Consider the following 18,083-nt stretch of genomic DNA (forward strand, 5'->3'; position numbering starts at 1 on the left):
CCAAATCTATTGCCCATTGGCAGGGACAGATGTTAGGTGAGGACAGAGCTGCCATTCCCAGAGTCCAAGTGGTAGAGCAGGTGCCTGGCTGTACCAGGTTGTAGATTCTAGCCCAGCACTTTGGGGTGACCCCCACAATTGAGCAGAAAGGCTGCTCATGGTGGCACCCCATGGTGGCAGCTTGTCAGTCCCTCTGCTCTGGCTGTAGCCTCAGAGAGGCACTACTCCTGGAGGGGTGAACCTTTCTGCCTAGAGGCTGTCCTTTGATAGAAGCAGAAAAGCATCTGAATGTCCTGGGGGCCAAACCTCACCCTCTCCTGGAATCACTCTCTCTGGGGATGAGCACAGCTTCCCCTCTTTCCTAGGTCCCCAGCTCCACACTTGCTCCTCACCCCTCATGGTGCTGGGCCCTGTGGTGCCTCAGAGGGATGTTGAAAGGTGCCATTGAATGAATTCAGGCTTCAGAGCTTCAGGCCCACAGAGAAGGAAGCCATTTCCTTTCTTCAGTGCAGCTCTTTTATCAGCATCTGCTGTGTAGCTGTCACTGACACAGGGACAAGGACTGAGAAATGAATGATGCTCTTGCTTTCCAAGAGACCACAGTTCAATCCCCCAGCATCCCATATGGTCCCAAGCCAGGAGCGATTTCTGAGTGCATAGCCAGGAGTAACCCCTGAGCGTCATAGGGTGTGGCCCAAAAACAAAAATGAAAAAAGAAAAAGAAATGATTGCAAGTTTTTTTTTTTTGGACAGGACTTATTTTGGGGGCACTCTTTAAAATATGCTTAGTTTCATGGCTTCCAGATAATGTGCCAGATGATTAAGGTTTTTTTTTTTTTCCCAATCACTAGTACTTGAGATTTCTGATGTGAGTGAGATGAAGACTCACTCAGACTGGAGAGAGAAAAGAATACAGACAAATTGTTTGCCTGAAATTAGGCGTCCTGAGCTCTTGATGACTTTGTAATCATTGGAAGCTGAGTTGCTCATAACATAGTCTAAAATGATACGTTCATGTTTTTCCCTGCCTTCATCAGAAACACAACAGATTGCTGAGAAGGGCAGATGCGCAGATCTAATGAACCATCTTTCAATTTAAAGAGTGCCCAGGAGTGTTCATTAAATCAATAGCGGCGGAGGAGGTGGGCTCTGCTGGGCCCCCGCTCCAGGCTCCAGGCCTTGGCCAGCTTATTAAATCAAGCATCAGCCCACGCCTTCCCCACGATAATGAAAACTTTGGGGCTTGTCTCCAGACTTTCCCTGATCTTGTCATTTTACAGTGCACTGAGTACCGCATCATGTTCTTCGTTTGTCCCTGATATTCATGGAGCTCAGGTTGGCCATCTCAGTGTCCACCACAGTGCCAGCTATGTAGTGGGCCCTTGGGAGATGCATGCTCGGTGCTCACATGGATGGAGGAGTGAGATCAGGGGCATTCCTGAGAAAGACCCTCTTTCTGACACCCTGTTCCCCTGGGCCATCCTCTGATGGTGGGGTGAGTAGACCTCGCACACTGGACTGAATCCTCGTTTCTGCTCACTGACACCACACAGGTAGTGGGATATATGTTCCCTGCTTGCCCCGACTCTAGACTCCGTGGACAGGAAGTCAGATGTGTACTCAGGTCTCTCCAGCCCTGCTGAGGGGGTCTTTCTCCCTCTCACACCCACCTACAACTAACGCTATTCAATAACCTTGTTCTACTCTCTGAGGTCACACTGCCTAGATTCTTCTGGGTTTGTTTTTGTTTGTTTGGGGGTTACCCCCACAGTGCTCGGAGATCACTCCTAGCAGAGATTGGGTGGCCATTTGGGAAGTCTGGGATCAAATCCACTTGGCTACATCCATGCTAAGTACTTCCCTGCTGTACTCGCCTTCCAGCTTCTGCTTAGATTTCCTTAAGTCCCGAGGCATCACCAGCATTGGGATTGTGAGAAGTGAAAGGGTCTCATTGCCTCACAAAGACCCGTGGGAGTCTGTCTGACGGTGATGATGGCACTGGCCGAGATTATATGCCCCTCTGCTTTTCCCAGCAGATAACTCCAGGCTTTTTCCAGGGAGGGTGTGTGGGAGAGGCGCCCCATCTCTCCTTACCTCTGTGTTTCCTGATGTGGGAGTACAAGTAAGTGACTGCTTTCACCTTCTGTACATTACAGAGTCCCTTTCTTCTATCCCCTCAGAAAGCCCTGGCTCAGTGAGGGGATGAGGCAGGAAAGGGGGGTCTCCCTATTTTGCAGGTAGGAAGCAGACCCTCCACATCTGGTCCGAAACATTTAGTAATCGCCTGGGTCTGTGGGGTAGCCGGACCCGTGCGGCTCTGGCCTTAGCTAGGCTGCCTGCATGTTCATAGGACCTACAAGGGACGACCCAGGCTTCACACTTGGTGAAGAGATGGAATTTTCCATGTGCTGCCGTTAACGCTTTCTAGTGCCCTGCGGCTGCCTTGTGATGCAGCAGCCGTGGAACCTGGTTCACTGCAAACTTTCCACCACCCCCTTGGTCGTATTCTAAGCTTCCAGGCTGGCCTATAAATAAACACAGTCCAGTCTGCTCAGTTGGATGAAAATCAGACAGAACTGCAGCAAAGCAGAAATCAGGAACGTATTTTCCAAGTCAAGAATCTCCATCGGTGTCAGAAGCTGTCAGTTGGCCACTGCAGCCATCTCCCCTGCTCCCCCTGGACGACTCCTATGTGGGTCACTGCCCGGGGGCTCTGTGGGGTGACTTTGGTGCCACAGGCTGAGCTCCAGGGGAGCTGGCCCTATGGGGTCCCTGGGGAAAGATCTGAGGGTTCAGGTGAAACCTTGTGTACCCAGAGGCCACCCCTGGATCTTTACATCTTGCTGCTGACATCAGTTGAGCATTGGGGTGCTGCAGGCAGACCCAGGGCTTTTGCCTCCCATCCCCTCCCTCATGGAAACAGCAAGCTAACACCTTCTGCTAGGGAGGGATACACAAGCACAAGGGGCACTCAGCTCTGAGATGTAGCAAGGATGTGGCTGGGACACACACACACACACACACACACACACACACACACACACACACACACACACACACACACCCATGGAGCAACTGAGTGGCCCCCTCAGATGTGTGTGAAGGATTTCTGTTCCCCTGCTTTGTTCCTGCCTCCATTTTTCTCACTCTGGAAAAGGCTCAGGTGTCTCCAAGAAACCAAGGCAAGTGGTGGCTGCTCCAGGGACCGTCCCCAGAGTCTGCTCTGAGTAACAAGTGAGCTCTGAGAGCCTGTACCTCCTACTGGAAGAATCACTTGTATAGGGATTTCCCATGATGAATATCCACTCAGCCTATCTGTAGAACTACTTTAAAATTAATAGTTTGCAAGGGCAGCTGAAGCTGAACCGACTGGTTTTTCAACTGCCCAGATTTACCAAAGAGCAAAGTACTCACTTTCTAACTATTACTGAAGGAAAATCCATTCCATCAACACCAGCACTCACCATATTTCAGCCCCATGCAATCTTCATCATTGATTTTATCCTTTATTTTATAAAATGGCACCCAGAGCTTGCCAGCTTAAAGGTACTCTCAGGGCAGTACATGGTATTGGAGGTGAGGCAGAGGGGGAATAGGCAATATTTTGTTCTTGTAAAGGCAAAGAGTAAGATGCATCTTCTAATCCTGCCCCTTGCAAAAATAGCAGCTCAAAGGAAGGGGCAGGTGCTTCCAGAGAAGCATCTCCAGATTTAGCATCTGATCCTGGACTGTGGTACAGGGAAAAGGAAGTTGCCAAGAGTACAGCCAAGGCACAAGGTTTCCCCAAATTGTCCCCAAACCAGACTTCCTGTCTGTGGAGTGATTTCCTTAGGGGAACAATTAAAATCTATTTTCTTGGGTGCCAGGTGGCTCACGGCAGAGAAGAGCACTGCCTTTGGGTGGCCGTGTGTAGGCTCCAGAGCTGTTATGGAAGGAAGGCAGGTTCCCTGGGTGTCTGCCCAGACAGCAGAGGATGGGGTTCAGGGGAATAGGATCCTTTGCATCTCTCTATGGCACACTTCAGGTGCCCCCTCACCAACAGAGCAAGTCTTCTAATTATGCCTGTCTGCTGTCAGCTTTTATTACCTGAATTATTTGAATTTTGATGATCCCAGGGAAGCTCTTATTCCCAAATTGATTTCCCTCCATGTCTCTTCTTGACTTGACACAGCTCTGAGGCTGTAAACTCTTTCTCACATTCGTCTGAACCGGCCAAAAGGGAGACTGTTCCCTGAGTTGAACCAGTGCCCTGAATTGAACCCAGCGGCACACGCCCCACAAGTGTGGCTAGGGACATATCACGGGAGTTTTGATGAGATTTCAGGCCCTCCTAAGCTTTGCTAGGAATTTAACCAGGGTCAAGTGTGGGTGTGGAATTGGGGTCACCAAGTAGGACTTCAGGCCCCTCTTTTGTATTCCTGGTTCCAGACTAAATGTTGATGTTTGCAGGTCACTTCCAGTTCTTCTTTAGTTGAGTGGCTGCACCCATGCTTTGCCTATAGGAGACCCCCACCCCTACCCCCTGTGTGGCACCCCTGGCCCCACCACAAATGCCTAAGAGAGTCCAGTCCCCTGGCCTCTTCCTGCACTCTGACATCAAGGTCCCTGTTTTCCCAAATCCGACTGGTGTCCACAGATCCCTCAGGTCTGTGTTGACCCTCTCACCTTCCAAGTTGGACTTCTTAAAGGCAATCGAAATCTTGAAGGTCACCAGAGCTGCCATACATTTGCAGGGTGGACTCCCTTACCCTGGATCCCAGGGAGGCCATTCCAAGTCCACTGGTTCCCCCACAGCAGCTCTTAGTAACGTGGGCTGGCTCACCTGTCTCAGCTGCAGGCCCAGCCAGGCACCCTGTGCACCAGAAGACCGACTCATCCCTCCAGGAGCATGGGGCTGCATCTGCAGGGCCAGTGGGCACCTAGCACTGGTGTTCGCGCTAAGTTCTCTGAACTGGGATGTTTTGTGGTGCTGCAGAAGAAGGGAACAGGCCACCCTCTCCTGCACTGCAGGGCCCATCGGTGGCTGGCCATGGTGGAGGGGGGGGGTCGGGGGTGGAGGGAGAGGAGATTAGGTGGTTTCAGCAGAGGCAACCTTGAACTTGTCATTTCCTCCACATTTCTAAGCCAATTGCCAAGGGCCTCTTGCCACACCTTTAATATGCTAAGAACTTTGAGCTGCTGCCAGCAACTCACAAATAAAATAAGGAAAAATGTTGGGGACACACATTTTTTTTTTACTTTGTAAACATTTTCTTGGAAGTGCTATGACTTATCATTCTGACCATGATAAGGGAGGTTCATGCTAACCATATTCCACCATTGTCTTTGTCTATTTTAAGATATCACCCTGCTATTAACCCACAACAAAGGCTTTTCCCCCAACTTCCTCTTTCGTTAAACCTCTTCTTTTGATATGTAAAAGCCCACCTGCTAGGTACTTTTGTCTCCTGGTGTATGGGGGAATTGATTTAAAAAAGAAAGAGTGAGTTCTGCTTGGTGCTCAGAGATACCACCAGGCTCAAATGGAGTTCATGATATTTCTTGACTGGCTTGATTTATTACTCCTCCATGGCTACCCTACCAATCTGCCTGGGGTTGGAGATAATGGTTTATGGGGTGATCTCACAAATTGTGGGTTTTATTTTACAAAGTTACCACTGTGATGTGTATTTGGGAGGGAGGGAGTAACTTCGTGCCAGGCTGGCCCCTGGCAGGTGTGAAGTTTCCATGTTCAGGAAGGCAGGAGCAGATGGGGTGTCCTAATAGGCAGGATGTGGGGGTGCAGAAGGAACCAGGGCCATAGAGTTTCCAGGATCAGTTCTGTTGCAGTTGACTACAAGCAAGATTGGGCCTGGGTGTCCTCGGCTGTGAGGGAGGTTTCTAGAACCCAGATGCTATGGGTTCTTATTGAGATTAAATGGACTCATGCAGATGAAGTACCAAGGCCATTACTCATTTCTATTAAAATGTTCCTGTTCGGAAACAGGGAAAGGAGATGAACAGATACATCCTCAAAGAAGACATACAGATGGTGAATAGGCATATGAAAAGTATACATTGTCCATCCCTCATGATTGGGAAAATGCAGCCCAAAACAGCACTGAGATATCATCTCCTGCCAGTTAGAGTGACACATCTCAAAGTCGGGCAATAGCCAGTGTTGACAGAGTAGTGCCGAGGAAGGAGCCCTCATCTTGTGTGAGTGGATTGTCTGGGTTAGCCTCCGGGGAAAGCACTGTGGAGCTCTGTCCCAAAAGTGTGTTCATTACGGCACTAGCTGAGCTATGGAAATGATCCAAAGGCCCAACTTAGATGAATGGATCAATAAGTTGGGCATATGCACACAATAGAATAAATACTATGTAGCTCTAATAAAGGACAATGCGGTTTGCTCTGACTTGGATGTAACTAGAATATCTTTTTTTTTTGGGGGGGGGGGGGTTGGCCATACCCATTTGATGCTCAGGAGTTACTCCTGGCTAAGTGCTCAGAAATTGCCCCTGGTTTGGGGGGACCATATGGGATGCCGGGTGATCGAACCGCAGTCCTTCCTTGGCTAGTGCTTGCAAGGCAGACACCTTACGTCTAGCGCCACCTCACCGGCCCCTGTAACTAGAATATCTTGTAGTGAGTGATGTCAGTCAGAAGAATGGGCTAGGTATGGAATGATTTTTTATGTGGAACTTAAAGATACGTAGAAGTAACAACAAAGCACCAACAGCAGCAACAGGAAAGGAAAGTTGATCTACAGAACTGAGTCTTGGGGTGAGGAGAGTGTGGTTGAAAGAGAAGGGCCTCGTGGACCTCAAGAGAGAGAAGAGACTGTGTGTTGGGCTTATATACACATGAAACCATCATTACCAGTATTATAAATCACAGTTCTTCAATCAGTAAAGATAAAAAAATTTTTTGCTTTTTTGGGGCCGGAGAGATAGCATGGAGGTAGGACATTTGCCTTGCATGCAGAAGGATGGTGGTTTGGATCCCAGTATCCCATATGGTCCCCCACGCCTGCCAGGAGCAATTTCTGAGTGTAGAGCCAGGAGTAACCCCTGAGTGCAGCCAGGTGTAACCCAAAAACCAAAAAAATTAAAAATTTATTGCTTTTATATATCCAGCAATTTCCAGAGCTTATCCTGACTCTGCACTCAGGAATCATCCCTACCAGTACCATATGGAATAGTGGGTTATCTGTATGCAAGTGCCTTACCCACTGTACTATCTTTCTGGCCCCTATATTAAAAAAAAAATTTAAGCTTGAATATGGAAGCCAAAATTTGTTTCTCAAAAAAAGAAAGTTCTTGACCTCCCCCACTCGTACCCCCCACTCACACCCTGACAGCTGGTCCCCTCTAGCAGGTTTGCTGAGAATCCTTTGAAGAGCCACCTCACTGGTCCAGGTCACTAATCTTAGGGCTTTAGCGCTGCCACTCCCTCCCTCCTAGATTCCCAGCTGTCCCTAGACTTAGACCTGGGGGGCCTTTTTCTTCTGTGTTTGCTTCTATCCACTTTCCTTCTCCTAAATATAGTCCCTCCTCACTGCTGCCATGTTGCTAGCGTGCCGGGGCATGTAAGTTAACAGACTGGCATGGGAGGAACTGGCTTTTGTGCCACTCCAGCTGGAGAGCCTTCTGACATGTGGTCAGCCCACTGCAAGGATAATTCAGGGCTCCTTCCGGGAGGAAGCCATGAAGGCAGTGGACCCCCACTCCAGTGCTTTGTCTCACTAGAAGTGGTGATGTCCCAACATTGGTGCTGGGTATAATCTGATACTTGGGGAAATTGGGGTAGAAAGTGGAAAAGATGCTACCTAGGTTAGAACTTACACTGGGGTTATATGGTAGAGAGGAATCATGTTTAGGCCACCAAGCTGCCCCTTAGGACTATAGACATTCTTGGATGCCACATGGCTGAAGTTTCAGCTCCAGCAAAGAGAGAGGCACTGAGCATGGCTGCACTGTCTTACAACCTTGGAGAAGAATGTTTGGGAGCCTCACATACCCCCATGCAGTGGCGTCTCCACACTCCCCTCAATATGGCTTTCATCTCGAAGAGTTACTAGTTACCTGGCCTTGGCGTGCCCTACGCATGCGAGATTCTCAAGCTGCTCAACACTGCCTTTCCCATAAAAGGGCAGCACTTGCTCGGGGAACATGGGTGGGTCTTGTTTCCTTTGCCTCCCACAGTGCAGACTTCAGATCTGAAGAGCCAGAGCCAGTGGACCTCATGTGGAGTTATTTTCACCAGCTATATCAAGGCTTCTCCCAGCCGTGCTACCCACTGCTCCCCCCATCCCAGTGGCCAACTCCCAGGTCTGCCTCAACTCTGGCTCTGAAATCATGTATCCCCAAGTGCATGCCGTGAGGTCTTATCTCAACCCTGATGCACCAAGACAAACAGAAATCTGACTTGCCACATTCTCCATCCAGTGAAAAACCGCACAAGGGGGGAGGACACGCTATCCATCACGTCCTGCAAACTCTGCCAAGCTGGCAAGTTCAAGTGCAGTATTTCTGGGAGGATTTAGTAAACCTCTCCATGGCACAGCAAAGACGCGCTGAGACAACTCTTTCCAGCAGCCGCCTTGTCTGCGTTAGAACAAAGGGAATCCTGCTTCTCTGATTTGGGCAGGGAGCTGATCCCAGCCTCCCCCAGGGCCCTGTGTGCCTGTCATGGAAGTTAGAAGACTTTTCCAGAAGTTGAGCAGAGCTTCCTGCCCCGCCAGGATTGCATTTGCCTTTATCTGGAATCAAGCTTTAGCTGCTGGGGTGGCCTTTACCCAGGTTTAGCATGAGCAGAATAATAGCAGTGGTTTGAAAAGAGATTCAGAGACGTGATCATGGGATTATCCAGTAGGCTTGTCACTAGAGAATTTATCTGTTACACGGGGCATGCAGGCTTTTAATGTGATGGCGGAATTTCTCCTTTAGCAACCATGTGTCTCAGTGTGCACAGCATCTCACCGACTCGCTTGCAGAGCCCTTTTGTTAGTAGGTGTTGCTTCTTCCTAGCGTCTTTTTCCAGAAGATTCTTGCTGGTTAATGATGTCTGAAAGGATGCACAGGGGACAGTCTTACCTGCAGTGGGCACTCTTAAAAACAGAGCGTTTCCAGGAATTTCAATGGGTAGGGACAATCTATCCCCGCTTGTTTGGAAAGTTCGAATAGAACATGTTATTTTTTTTCTCCGAAAAGCAAGAGATGAGCTGAGAGCTAAGCCACTCAGTGCTCGGGGGATCTGAGCTGGCACGATGAGTGCTGCTGTGGATATGTGGAGGGGAAGCTGAGGTGATAGGGAGTATTGGTGGGAGGTGTGGGGAAAGAACCCTCCCACGCAGTTGGTGGAAATCTCATCTGGTTCAGCCTCTATGGGAAACAGAACCTAGGCATCTCAGAAACACAAGACTTGAGCTTCTGAGGCGAGAGACTATGCTGGAGGTAGGGCACTTGCCCTGCATGTGGCTGACCCTCGTTTGATCCCTGACACACTGCCAGGAGTGATCTCTGAGCACTGCCAAGTGTGGCCCCCAAACAAACAACAACAAAAACTGAGCAGTTCTGTTTCTGGGCCTCTACCCAAGATGCCTAGTAAAATATTATTTTGAAAAGACATTTGCCATCCTAAATTCATTGCTGCATTATTAACAAATAACCAATTTCTGGAAATAGCCTAAATACCAAGGAATGGAGAAGTGGGCAAGAAACTGGTCATTGTACACAATGGAAACCACTCTGTATACGAAAAGGAAACCTGCAGTCCTGCCAAGAGACTGTCAGCCAGCAAAGGACAGACATGGAGTGAGCCCTTGCAGATGAGGGAAAAACACGAATCATGGAACAACAGTTTGCTTCTAGCAACAGCCCAGAGTCATATCTGGATGTGCCTAGGGGGCATGTGGGTGGTGGGAGGCACCTGGAGACACTGAGGTGGGGGTGTGTGCGGCTGGAACACCTTGTGCCTGAAGTTCTGTTATAAGCAGTACTGTCAGTCACTACAACTCAATAAAAATAGTGAAGAAATGGTAGAGGGAAAATTGACAGAAATAAAATAGAAAAAATAAGAAAAGAATGAGGTTTTTTTTTAGTTTTTTTTTTTATTATTTATTTAAACACCATGGTTACAAGGTTGTTCATACTGCAGGGTTTTTTTTTTTCTACAGATAAAGTTGTTCATGATTGAGTTACAGTCATATAATGTACAACAATCTTCACCAGTGCACCTTTCCTGCCACCAATATCTACAGTTTCCCTCTCACCCTCTGATAACCCTCTTCCCTCCCTCCCTCCCTCCCTCCCCTGCCTGCTTCTAGGGCAGGCATTCTCTCTCTCTCTCACTCTCTCTCTTTCTTTCTCGCTCTCTTTCCCGCTCTCTCCTCTCTTCTTCTTCCTCCCTCCTTTTTATTTATTTATTTATTTATTTATTTATTTATTTATTTTGTGGTTTTTGGGTCACACCCGCAGTGCTCAGGGGTTACTCCTGGCTCCATGCTCAGAAATTGCTCCTGGCAGGCACGGGGGACCATATGGGACGCCGGGATTCGAACCGATGACCTTCTGCATGAAAGGCAAACGCCTTACCTCCATGCTATCTCTCCGGCCTCTCTCCCTCCTTTTTAGACACTGGTTTGTACTAATGTTAATAAAGGGGTACCATGCATGTCATAGCAGTCATAGCAGACCCTCTAACTGCACTCACTGCTCTGTGCCAAGCTTTCCTACCATAAACTGGTCCTCCAAATCCTCATCTCTATTGTCTCTGAATAGGAGTGAGCATTTAGTTGTGGTTTTTAAAAGCGTAATTGAGGTGGGAAGCTGCACTGTCCCAGTCTTGTTTGTTTGTTTGTTTGTTTTTGCTTATCTTTTGTTTTATGGCCACACCCAGCAGTGCTCAGGGGTTACTCCTGGCTCTGTGCTCAGCGATCACTCTTGGTGGGATCATGGGACCATGTGGGATACTGGAGATTAAACCCAGGTTAGCCACATATACGGTAAATACCCGACCTGCTATGCTATCACTTTGGCTAGGTCTTGACTTTATTCTGCTCCCAGCAGAGATGGTGGGCAGTAGGGTAAGGGAAATATAGCAGCCTGTTCTCCAAATGCTGAGAGTAAGGCTGGTTGTGCCCAGTGTGGCCTAGAAACCCTGATCCCTCACTGGCTATAAACTTCAGTGGGACCCACGTCCTCCTGAGCTTCCTCAGACAGAACCATCCCACTAGCTTCAGGGAGGCTGAGATAGTTGATTTCCCAGGGGTACACTATGCTGCTTGCTCCCCCTTGATTTGTTTCTCTGGGACTCATGTCAGAAGGCAGGTGCAGGACAGTCAGCACTGTCCTTGGTAGGAAACCAAGAGGACGTGCTTGCTGCTCACTACAGCACTGGGGATGTACAGACACTCACAGCTCCATCCTCAGAAGATTACATCTGTCATTTTCCAAGACCATCTGAATGATTTTTCTATTTACTTCACAGAATGAAGCTGGTCTCCTGGAGTTCTTCCAGAATGTGATCAAAGAAACTCAGGCTGAGGCCAAGACAGTGACCAGCTGGATTCTCAACACTTTCTTGGGGTTTCTGAAGCAGCAGAACCTTGCTGTCAGGGACAGGTGAGCAGGGTCCTGCCTCCTCACTCTGAAGTACCACGTTCAGGAGCTGTTGAAATGCGGGTGGTTCACTTGGTTCTCTCCACCCCGGTGCCCCCTCAGGACCCCTGACAACACAACAGCACCCCCTGATCCCAGAACTAAATCTATCTCAGAATCCATCTATGTTTCCAAGGCTGAGCCATTAACTGCTGTTGTAGCACTCAAAGCTAGTCAAGCGCGCTCATCAGTAGACAACAGACAGACAGGGTGTTGTAGATATTCCCAGGGCCATCTGAATCAAGGCCAAGGTATGGCCTGCAGTGAGGGACCTCAACCCAGGAGAAACTGGTAGTCTTGGGACATAGCAGGAGGAAGTAGCTTGAGTCCCTCTAGTCTAGACTCTCCTGAGAAACAGAAATGGCCAAGGAGGACAGCCCTTCTTCCAGCCACTGTGGGGTTGTCGCAGTAAACCCGGTTATCTGAAGGGAAAATGTGATGATTTAAAAATGCTTCAGACATCTGATCTACCTTCAAGTGCTCAAAACACTCATGTTAAGCCAAGAATTGGGCAAACTCATCTGACAAAGTCTGTTCTCAAACAGGTTGACTTTCTGCTGTTACTGCCTTTTGGAGTAAAGGGGGAGACAGAATTTGCCCCAAGTCAAGATTTGAGCATTTTCATGTTGTCTAAACATTAAACAGTAAGGTGAATCCTGCCAAGTTCAAGGGTTTGTAGGAGGAAAGCAGGAGGGAGCTGGTATCACAGAGACAAGGAGAAGGGAGTTTCAGAAAGAAAAAGTGAGGCTTGGATTGGTCTGTGGCAAAGGAGGAAGAGAGTCCATGTGGGAGGGACCCACCAGCACAGTTGCAGGGCTGCATGAGACCAATCTCAGAGCTGGAGGGCTTTGAAGGGTGCCACCATCCTGGCAGAACACAGGCATGGACTGGCACAATTCCAGAGCTGTTGACACTCATGGGAAGCGACATAAGGTCTAAGTGGTAGGTTCCCATCATTTGTTACCTAAGAACTTGGAAAGAAATTAATAGTGAAGGACAAGGACCCCTGAGACTTAGTAGAAGGTGTTTTCAGGTGGTATGAAGTGCCTCAGGGGCCTACCTTGATGCAGATACAGGAATAAGATATTTTTAAGACCTTCCTGTCTATTTAAAATGAATCTCATAATGATCATGGATAGACAGCGCCTCATTCACCAATTGGCTGTTCATGTGTGAGAGGAGCAAAGTGATGAACTTGAAAGGCAGCTGCTAGTTAAGGTCTTGATGTTTTCACTACTCTGATGCCAGGCCCAAGCCCCTGCCTCTAATTGTGCATTCATGATACTTAATGTGCCTCTGGAGGCTTCTGGAAAGCTGTTAAAGCCACAGGAAAGAACAAATCCCACATTCACCCCCATGTGGTATGCTAGAGGACAGGCAACAATAGTACTAGAGTGGCTGAAGAGAGACCATCACTATCACTTGTAAGGGACATTGATATTTGCACAGAAACACACGAAAAAGCGTCTCAGCTCACTCTTTGTTGGGGGTAATTTGGGGTGTGAGCTTTCTGTCTCAAGTATTTAATAATGAGGGGGAGTGTAGTTTTTTCCCCTCCCCTTTCTTTTCTCATATGGTTCATGCATTTTGCAGCCACCTCTTTTATTTATTAATTTTTTTGACTAATTAAACTGAGCAGTTGTCTGTTGCTGCAGCTTCTGCCAAACAGCTGTTATTTGTTGGGTGGCAAAATTAAGAAAAACAACACAAGTAGTAAAAAATTCATTGGAACCTAAAATGCAAAATAAATAAATAAGCTACTGCCCAGTTGGCCCCACTCCTTTTACTGCTCCTGGGCGTGGGTTTGCTCTCTGGGCCCTCTGGAAACCACAGTGAGAGGTCTGACTCGGAAGTTTGTTTTCTCTCCTTGGGCCGCCCCAGTCCCATGAGCCCTTCCACCCTGGCTGAGCTCCTCAACCTGCTGCACCGGAATGAGGTTTCCACACCCGCCGCCAAGCAGGTAGGTGTGTTCTTCCCTGAGCCCAGGCCTTAGGCCTGTTGGGCACTCAGCCACCATCACTAAGCAAGATTCATCACTCAACTGTTAGATGCTGTAAGTGCTATTCTTATTCAGAAAGGAGGCAGCAGTTCATTTGGCAAATGAAATGAGTCTTTATGTGCAGCGCAGGTAGTTGGTTTCTCGGCTTTGCTTACCCAGTGGGGCCTGGAGGATATTTGGATTAGGTGTTCTTTTATATGTGGAAGCATCAGGGGACTCTGAGCCCAGTCTGGGGAAGCTTTAAGATGGCATCAATATACTTCTCTGGGTGCCCTGCCCCCCAGCAAGGTCCCCTACTGCTTCCTTGCATATATTCTCAATACCTGGAGCTCTCTGAAAATCTGACTTCCAGTGAGGAAGACAGGTCAAAAAGGACCCCGGGCTGTGTCATGTTTCACTCAGAAGCACTCCAGGGTATAACAACTCCATGAGCTGAGCCAGAGACCAAGCACAGGGCTTAAAGCATTTGCTTTGCAGGCAGCAGACCCTAGCTCAATTCCTGCCACCCCCAGCCAGCCCTTCTAGGAGTGACCCTGAGCACAGCTGTTATGACCCAAAAGCCAAAACAAATGTAGTCCCCCAAACTGACACCATCTTCAGAGGTGGATTGGAGCCACAATTCTCCCTCCATGAGACCATACTGAGGGCTGAAAGGCTCCGCAGAAATTCCTCATAAACTGGCAGAGAAATTCCCAGAAGGATAAAGAACTCAGGACAGCTGCCGGAGCTCAGTTTCAAAGCTCTCAGCTGTCAATGCTTCCCCCAGAAACGTCATGTTATTTTAATGGGACCCTTTTGCATCTAATATTTATACACACCGACAGTCATGGCAGGTTACAAAGTGAGGCTGTGGCAAAGCGGCTGCTTTTGGCTAATTACCAGCCCCTTGGCCCATCCACCAAGCCCTGTGCTGTGAAACCGAGACAGGAGCTAATAAAGGCTCTCTTTACCCGACACGCGTGGGCCTGTCAAGTCCAGGCCTTCGCCGCACTGAGGAAAGGATTCTGGTTGCCTGGATGTCAGAGGAATACAAATGTTTATGACAGTGCTCAGCACCAGCAGAAAGATTAGATGGCCCGAGGGCAGGAAAAAACTAGATGTGTATACATAACAGCAGATGAATAGTAGCATTTGAAATGAAAGAGGAAAATAAATCTTCCCCCTTCCCACACAGCCTGCCCCACCAATAGGAGACTCACACCTGACTGATGATTGCATTGAGAAGGGATGAAGAATGCTCTAGGGGGCTGACCCTGGGCTGCAGTCCAGTGAGATCCGAATGCCTTTGGGTTCTCAAAGTTTCCAGTAGGTTTCAGGTACCTGGGTGGACCCTGGCAGAAGAAAATCCGCACCTGATGAGGAAGATGATAAATGCAGGCTCCCTCGGAATCCATCTTCCCCTTTAAAGCTGAGGAAGGTTTCTTTTTCTATTTTGATTGTTTTTTTCTTTCTTGATCTTTTCTTTTTAAGAAAATAATTTTCTGATTTTATGGGGAGGAAAACAAATATTTATTCCCTATAAAGAACTGGTCATGCAGAGAAAGAAATTCTCAAATTTTGCCACCTTAAAAATGCTAGTGCTAAAAAAAAAAAAAAAAAAAAAAAAAAAAAAAAAAAAGAATCACCAGTGCTGGTGGGGGAATGTTCCAGACATCCCCAGGCAATCTGTTAGGATGGGTGGTGAAGCGGTGGATGGTAGTAGAGAAAAAAAAGATTTCGGAGAGAAGCAATCATTGTGGTCTTCATCAGTTCATTTTCGAAGTTCCCATTTCACTGATATTTTAATGTATTTACAAAGTTGTAAAGCCATTCCATTGTGATGGTCTCATTCCAGAACACTTTCATCACCTCCCCAGAAAAAAAACCCACAAAAACGTTGAACCTATTAATTCACCCACTTTAACTAGCCCCATGCCGTGGGTCCTCCCATCTCTGTCCATTTCCCTGACACAGATGCACACAGCATGTGGCCTCCTTGCTTAGAAGCACATATGGAAACTCCACCCTTTTGTGGCTAAGGAATTTTCCATGGCGTGGATAGTCTATTCTTATCTGGCCATACTTGGTGTATGGCCTCTGAGCTGTTTCAGATTCGGTGCTGCTCAAACCACAGGGTTCTGAATGGTCACATCTATGTTTGTGCCAGTGCCTGCTCTCACCTTCTGCCTCCAAGATTGAGGGTCATTCTCTGTGGCCAGTCCAGGTTTTCAGGACCCCCAGGTCATTTCATTCACCCAAAAAGGAAGTGCCCCCTTCCACAGTACTGGCCTTTGGTCCCCCGCCATCTTGAAGGTGTGATATGACTCACCAAGGGTCCATTTGCTTTAACCTCAGGACCAACTCTAAGATCTGAATCGTATTTTAAAACAGTACCAAGTGTCCCCTTCATTCCGAGTGACTGTTATGGAAGCCTCTGAGTAGTAGGCTTTGCGCTTTGGGACCCCTCTCCACCACTCATCTGGGGCTCCCACACATCCTATTTCCAACCCCAGGTGATCCAGTCTGAAGTAGGTAGCTTCTCGCATTATGGTCTCACTCTGCCCCAAGCCAAAATGGAAACCTCTCTTTATTCTCCCAGTACAAATTTAACTGGGCATAGGAGGGTCATGTGAGATCCAGGTGGGCTTTTACATATCAAAGGGAAAAGTAAAAAGGAAGAGGAAATTGGGATAAAATCTTTGTTTGGGGTAAAAATAGGATGTGACTTGATACCACAGAACAGACTCTGGCCCTCCCAGACCTTACATGTCCCCAGATAGAACTTCACACAGGATCAGATCCAAGGAGAGAAGGAAGGCTGGTGGGCAACTGGTCCTGCCTACTGGTGGCAGGCCACAGGTCACCTACAAACACTTCCAGAATTGCTGGGGTTAGAAATGGGGTTTGGGCCAGAGCAATAGCACAGTGGTAGGGTGTTTGCCTTGTATGCAGACGACTCGGGACGGATCCAGATTCAATCCCCAGCATCCCACATGGAGTGATTTCTGAGCCAGGAGTGATTTCTGAGCGCAGAGCTAGGAGTAACCTGAGTGCCACTGGGTGTAGCCCCAAAACCAAAAAAGAAAAAGAGAAGAAATAAAATGAAACAGGGTTTGATCAGGGCTGAGAAGCCAGTGAGCTCAGTCTGGTTCTAAGGATTTGGGTTGGCATGCAGAGCCTGTGGGGAGCCTGCAGCCCTCCAGTGTGGCTCACTCTATGCTGAAGCTTCTGGAAAGCCAGGCAGGGCACTGCAGCTGGGAGCACGATGCCTCTGCTGTCCCGACCTGACTTCTGGTGCTGTAGGCCACCGAGCTGCCCACTCCCTGCCCGATGTAGGTGTTCGCTGAGCTGTGGCAGAATCCCGGGAAGACGCCGATGCAGATAGTGGCCGAGAAGCAGCTTGATTTGATGCAGGATCGAGCAGCACTGGAGCAGCTATGCCGAACCACGCTGGAAGACCACCCACAAATGGTGAGGGTCCCCACAGCCTCCATGACTCCCAGAGGCCCCTAGAATGGTTAGTCTATGCCCCAGCAATGCCCGGTTGCCCCAAGATCAGGATGCATCCCTGCTGTTGCTACATCTTGCCCACAGCTGTGGCCGCTATGGCTTTCAGTTGTGAAGACACATTCAGTGCCCATCACATGGGGTCTGTCCCCATATGGGCCAGGAAAGCCTATTCCTAGTGCCTACTTGGGCCCCCCTGGCAGTGGTGACTGCCATTTGGGGGAGGCTGCTTCTTGGGGGATCTCCCCATCCCCAGAAAACTTGCAGAGCCACTCACACACACATAACCACTACACACACACTCTCTCCTCTCTCCCCGTCCCATTTCTGACCCGGGTTTTCTAACAGGAGCACAGTCCAGGTCATCCAACAACCCCATTTGTAACAGGCTCCCAGACTTAGATCTCACTGTTCTCTGAAACGCCTTTTCTACCTTTAGGTGATGGACGTGAAGGGAAACCCTAGAACCATTAACAAACTCATCGGGTTAGTCCGAAAGGCGACTCTCAACCGAGCAGACCCACGGGTGATAAAGGAGGTGCTGGAGAAGCAACTGGAGCGCACCTGAGACCTCTTGCCAGGGTCATGACCACCCAGGGCAGGGCCTCAGCCCCAGCATGTCACTGACAGTCCCAGTCAGTGTAGTTGCTTTCAGCAGTAGCTACCCCTTGCTGAGACAGGAAGGACACCCACAGAGACAGGGGGATGCCTACCCATGGGGCCCCTTTTCCAGAGGGACACAGGCAGTCAGAGTGAGCCCAGCCTTGGGGCCCACCTGTGTGAGTGCTTGGCCTCCCCCACCCCTGCACTGCCCCTGGAGTCCTGGATGACAAGGATAAAGGAAAGGGTTTTGTTTGTTCTTGTTAGACAAAAATAAGACAAAGCGTTTTCAAATAAATTTAATGAATAAAATATATACTGGGATATTATATTAAAAAATTAACTTACACTTCAAA

The 18,083-nt window shown here is 48.6% G+C and overlaps 1 protein-coding gene across 1 annotated transcript in view; it reads left to right on the plus strand.

Annotated features, from left to right (window-relative positions):
• Window positions 1-18,083, plus strand: part of GATB (glutamyl-tRNA amidotransferase subunit B) — a 66,824-nt gene extending 48,741 nt beyond the window's left edge. Inside the window, exons 10-13 of the mRNA XM_049770067.1 lie at window positions 11,473-11,606; window positions 13,524-13,602; window positions 16,957-17,091; window positions 17,567-18,083. Coding sequence (XP_049626024.1) covers window positions 11,473-11,606; window positions 13,524-13,602; window positions 16,957-17,091; window positions 17,567-17,695 — 477 coding nt within the window. The 3' untranslated portion in view covers window positions 17,696-18,083. The remainder of the gene's footprint in view (window positions 1-11,472; window positions 11,607-13,523; window positions 13,603-16,956; window positions 17,092-17,566) is intronic.

The sequence above is a fragment of the Suncus etruscus genome, chromosome 3 (genome assembly GCF_024139225.1).
Source record: "Suncus etruscus isolate mSunEtr1 chromosome 3, mSunEtr1.pri.cur, whole genome shotgun sequence".
NCBI classification, from domain to species: domain Eukaryota; kingdom Metazoa; phylum Chordata; class Mammalia; order Eulipotyphla; family Soricidae; genus Suncus; species Suncus etruscus.